The following is a 5,220-nucleotide window of genomic DNA, read 5'->3' on the forward strand; positions in this document are numbered from 1 at the left end:
GGGGGGGGGGGGGGGGGGGGGGGGGGGGGCGCAGGGCTGCGCACTCCGGTGGATCAAAGAAAGTTCAATATAATGCGGTTTCACCTATAAAGCGGTAAGATTTTTTGGCTCCCGAGGACAGCGTTCTATCGAGGTAGAGGTGTACATAAATTATACTTGTGTGCAGCATCAGTCGGGTTCAAGATCTGTTGTGATAGGTGCTTTACAAACACATGGGAAGATACGGTTCCTTGCCCAGAGAGTTTACAATCTGAGAAGACAGATGATCGGAAGGGATACCAAAATATACCAATATTTTTCTTCACCCCTTTCCCCTCCCCAAACCACCTGCTCGCTGGGCTTTTAGTTGAAGACATCACAGTAGCAAGTCTGGATAAGGGACCTATAGGAGGATGTCAGGTAATTATGGATCAGTTCCACTTCATCACTAACCCCCTTCCTCCTCCCTACAGCTTCTAGAACGGTTACCCAGAGCGTGCCAGGTCACCAGGGCACAGAGTGGAGCAGGGATGGGAAATGTGTCTGTCGCAGATGCACCCTCACTCTGCAGCCTCTGCCCCCTTGTCTGGGGATCAGAATCTCAGGCACTGTGTCCAGCTCCCTGCATTAGACCAGGTTGCTCCAAGTCCAGTCAGAGGGTCTGGCCATATGATTACCTGACCCTACCTTGGGGAAGGCAACGTATCGGAGATCAGCACCTTCTGAGGGGCTGCGTACAACAGTAGCTGCAGGTACGAGCTGGGAAACTGCCTGATGGCATCTAGCAGAGGGATCAGGTCCCCCATGGGAAGTAGGATTCGGGGAGTCACACCCACCAATAAAATTACGGATCCGTCTATATAAGTCTCGGATCCTCTCCCTGGCCTGTGTCCACACAACGGTGCTCTGATTTCTTGGGTCCTCTTCTGGGTCTCCACTGCAATGAGTATATTCCTTCCGCTGCAGTTTCTGCTCCATGGGACCCTCTCTTTTCTTCATCTCCCCACTAGCGAGAGACACGGGGGTTCCTGTGCTGGGCTGTGATCAGCTTCCTCTCACTGGCTGCAGGGAAGGCCTCAGAATCAGTATCAGCAGGCGTGCCAGCAGTCAGTACCGTCCCACCCCACCAACCCCACCCTAGAGCACTTCCAGAGAGCGAGGGTGATGCAAGAGGCAGACACAGGGACCGAAATGCAGACACCTCTGGGGTGGGGAGGGAGAGACAGCACCTCCACAGGCTGAGCATGTGCAGCACTCCTGGAGGACAGGTGAGAGGAAAAGCAGCGCGCACATTATGTGCGGTGCTGTTGTAGCTGTGTCAGTCCCAGGATCCCTGTTATGGTCAGTCAGTAAATGTCACTCTTCCCCTCCCCTCCAATGTTAGTGAGGGCAACGTGCCCCCATGTGTCAGCGCTCCCACACGCATGGGCACAAAGAGAAGGGGTATGTGAGGTCAGCCGGAACAGCCCTGGCCGGGGAAAGAGACGCCCACTGCAAACACCTTCCATCCATTCCTCTCTGTTGGTAACCAGCAATCTGACAGGGGCGGATGCCAGCTGGCTCTGCAAAGCAAACCATGGCTTTACACTAGACAGTTGGCTACAGGAGATGGGGCAAAGGAACTAGAGACCAGGAAGTGGAAGGGGGCATCTGCCCTGGCAGTGAGAGGGGGAAGGCATGTAAATATCTGACAACGCCAGCTACAACAGTTTCATGGGAACACCTGTTCTCACTGTCAGGTGACGTAAATAAGAAGCGGGCAGAATTATCTCCCGTAAATGTAAACAAACTTGTTTGTCTGAGTGATTGGCTGAACAAGAAGTAGGACTGAGTGGACTTGTAGGCTCTAAAGTTTTACACTTTTATTTTTGAATGCAGCTATTTTTGTACATAATTCTACATTTGTAAGTTCACCTTTCATGATAAAGAGATTGCACTACAGTACTTGTATTAGGTGAATAGAAAAATACTATTTCTTTTGTTTTGTACAGTGCAAATATAGTAAAAGCTTTGTTATCCGGCATGTTGGTGGAATGGAGGGTGCGGGTTAATCAAATATTCTGGTTAACTAAGTTATACTTACCCATGGAATACCAATTTTCAAAGAATTAGAATACAATAAAATGAATAAAGTATAAATTAGTAGACAGATACTCACCAATCCTGTAGTAGTAGTGCACTGCAGAGTGCTTGGTTTCTTGAAGCACTTAGGTGTAGACAGGGAAAGTTTTCTATACAGGAGGTTATCTTATGACACTACATATCCCTATTGGCAGCGCATGGTGTACACCCAGATCACTAAAAATACACTGAACACTAAAAGTATACTGAACATAATTTAATCTTTCTTTGATGATTCAGAAGGCACTTCAGGATCTTGCAGTACCTCAGGGTCATCATTATCAACATCAATTATCATTGTAGATGTAGAAGGTGTAGGAGATAGGGTCATTACAGATTCAGCCCAATGACATACCCTGAGGCTGCTTTTTTTGAACAAATCCCCGATATCAGCTTGCTGACTTGTCGTCTGCCTCTTTTGCATAAAAGTAGAGTGCAGAATGTGCAATTGCATAACCTCCTGGGCCGTATACTAGTCCCAGTTACTAGATTGAAGATTTGTACTGGGAGATATCAGAAATGCTGGTTAATAGAGCTTTCCGGACGGTAAAGTGCCAGATAACACAGCTTTTACTGTATTTGTAATAAAAAATAATATAAAGTGAGCACTGTACACTTTGTATTCTATGTTGTAATTGAAATCAATATATTTGAAAATGTAGAAAACATCCAAAAATATTTAATTAAATGGTATTCTATTAACAGCGCAATTGTGTGATTATTTTTATTAATTGTGCAATTAATCGTGAATAATTTTTTTAATCGCTTGACAGTCCTAATAAAAATGTACAATTAAGAATTCCAAATTAAAAATCACAGTAAAAACATAGGAAATGCTATCCTAGAAACACAGATGTCATTGCTAAAACTATTAGCAACTACAACCAGGAGTCCTTGTGGCACTCCTCCTCATTTTTGCTGATACAGACTAACACGGCTACCACTCTGAAACCTATTAGCAACTATTTACTTATAAATATTTTCAATGACTATTTGCTATTAAAATAGAAATTAAATAGCACAACCATCCATGTGCACAATGGTGCTGAGTAATAAAAATAACATTTTTAAAAGTAAGCAATTAAAAGGAGAAAAACGATATTTAATATGGATTACAAGGAAGCGAGTGCCACTCAGGGAATCACGGCAGCAAATAAGGCAAATTTGTGAACAGTTAGGAGATTGCATGGCGACATATAAACTAGTCTTCTAAACACCCAAAATGTGAGAGACAGGTTTTGGGCGTGTACATAAAATATTCCATTGACTCAAGCAGCACCTCCCTACGTTAGATCAGATAGAGAGGAACTGCGCACCTAGGCACTGGAATGCCTCTAAGCCAGAAGTGGGCAAACTACGGCCCACGGGACCCTGGGCCAGGAGCAGGGCAGGCTCCTGGCCCAGGAGGCTAGCCCCCGGCCCCTCCCCTGCTGTTCCCTCTCCCCCGCAGCCTAAGCTTGCCAAGCCAGAGTAGTAAAGTGCTCTGTTTCTTACAATCTGTAACTGCTACCAGTAGCACATTCCTAGGCGGAGCAGTTTAATACAACTGCTCCTAACCCTGCCTCCAACTGCTTGACCCCCCCCCCCAGTCAATTTCTGCCCCCCCCTCAGATCCTGGCCACCCCCCCCTCCGATTCGCCCCTTTGCCCCTTTTTAACCCCTGTCCAAAGCAGTCTGCAGAATCTTACCGCTAATAAGGGCAGAGTGAAGGGCAGTGGCTTCAGCAGATGTTACTGAGCATGCGCAGTACACCGTAAGTTGCACATTCCTACAGATCACTTTATTACACTACACCCCTCATACAATTTTGGAAACCCAGGCCAAAAAGTTTGCCCGCCCCTGCTCTAAGCACACAGCGTCCAGTGAGAGGGGAAATAAAAAGCCCCCCTCTGCTCCACATGCTATTTTTGCAATCACGGCAGGTGGCTCATCCCATTGGGGTAACTGTTACCCCCTCTGCCAGGTTTTTCCCTCTGCCACCGTCTGGCAGCCCCTCACCCCTGGGCTTAACCCAGCTCCTACCCTCCCTAATTTTGCCCCTCAGCCACTCGCCTGCCTCCAGCTGTTTGCCCCCCCCCCCACACACAGTCAGTTTCCACCCCCTGCCCATCCCCCCCTCCAATTTGCCTCCTTTTAGCCCCTGATTTTAAACCCAAGTGAGGACAGAGGCGTTATCAGCTGTTACTGAGTTAAGTACGCGCAGTACGAGCCAAGCAGCAAATGCTGCCGGGTAGCAGCAGGGTGCTACGGGGTACCGGGGAGGGGGATAAGGCAAAGGCTCTACCCCCTCCGCCCCCCGTCCCTGTCCGGTTCCTGGGCTCCCTGTCCCCAAGCGCGTCCCCTGGGTCGCTTCCTACCCGCTGTGCCCTCGGGCAGCAACACGTCGGCTCTTGCACCTCGTCCCCTTCGGCCCAGGCGGCAGCGGGCTCCCCAGGCGGCGATCGGGCGCCCAGGCTCGGCGGTGCGGGCAGCGGCTTGGCAGGAGCCGGTGGCACCCAGGCGCTCCCCTCCGCCGCCAGGCAGGTCTGAGCGAGCAGGTGAGTGACTGCTGGCATGCTCCCTCCAGCGGCATCCGGGGCGAGGCCTCTTGGGCTCAAAACTGACGCGCAGGGGGCGCGGCAAGTGCTGTTCTTCTCCGCTGGTTTTCTAAGTGCGTGGTAAGTTTTGGCCTTCGGTTGGAGATGGAAGTTCCTCAAAGTTTCACAAAAACAACAAGGAGTCCGGTGAAACAACCCCCCCAAACCACCACCTTTCCCTGTGCCACCGGGATGCGTCCTGCCTCTAGCGCCCGCTGGGCACTGGAGGGGAGCCGCCAGGGCATCCCAGCCCCCCAAGAGCCCAGCCCCTCCCTGCGCCCATTCCCCACCAACACCGGCTCAGCTAATGTCTCTCCCGGCACTGACAGCTCCCCTGTGGGTGCTGAATGCAGGCAGCAGCAGAACAAGGCAACTTCTCTGCAGCCCTAAGGGTAGGGGGTTAAAGGGATTGAGTCCAGGTGCCCACCCCAGCCATGGGGCTGCAGTGCTGGAGGGGACTTGAAGGGACACATTCCAGCCAACACCCTCCGCACACACACACACACACCAGCAAAGGGGATGCAGCAAGCAGTTGAAGGGACAG

The 5,220-nt window shown here is 50.3% G+C and overlaps 1 protein-coding gene across 1 annotated transcript in view; it reads right to left on the minus strand.

The window, feature by feature from the left end:
- The window catches only part of LOC112106637 (early activation antigen CD69-like), a 70,623-nt gene extending 65,968 nt beyond the window's left edge, over positions 1–4,655 (minus strand). The window contains exon 1 of the mRNA XM_029914036.1: positions 4,458–4,655. Coding sequence (XP_029769896.1) covers positions 4,458–4,655 — 198 coding nt within the window. The remainder of the gene's footprint in view (positions 1–4,457) is intronic.
- Between the last annotated feature and the right edge of the window lie 565 nt (positions 4,656–5,220).

This window comes from Terrapene carolina, unplaced genomic scaffold (genome assembly GCF_002925995.2).
Source record: "Terrapene carolina triunguis isolate 2854851 unplaced genomic scaffold, T_m_triunguis-2.0 Scaffold28243, whole genome shotgun sequence".
Taxonomy (NCBI): domain Eukaryota; kingdom Metazoa; phylum Chordata; order Testudines; family Emydidae; genus Terrapene; species Terrapene triunguis.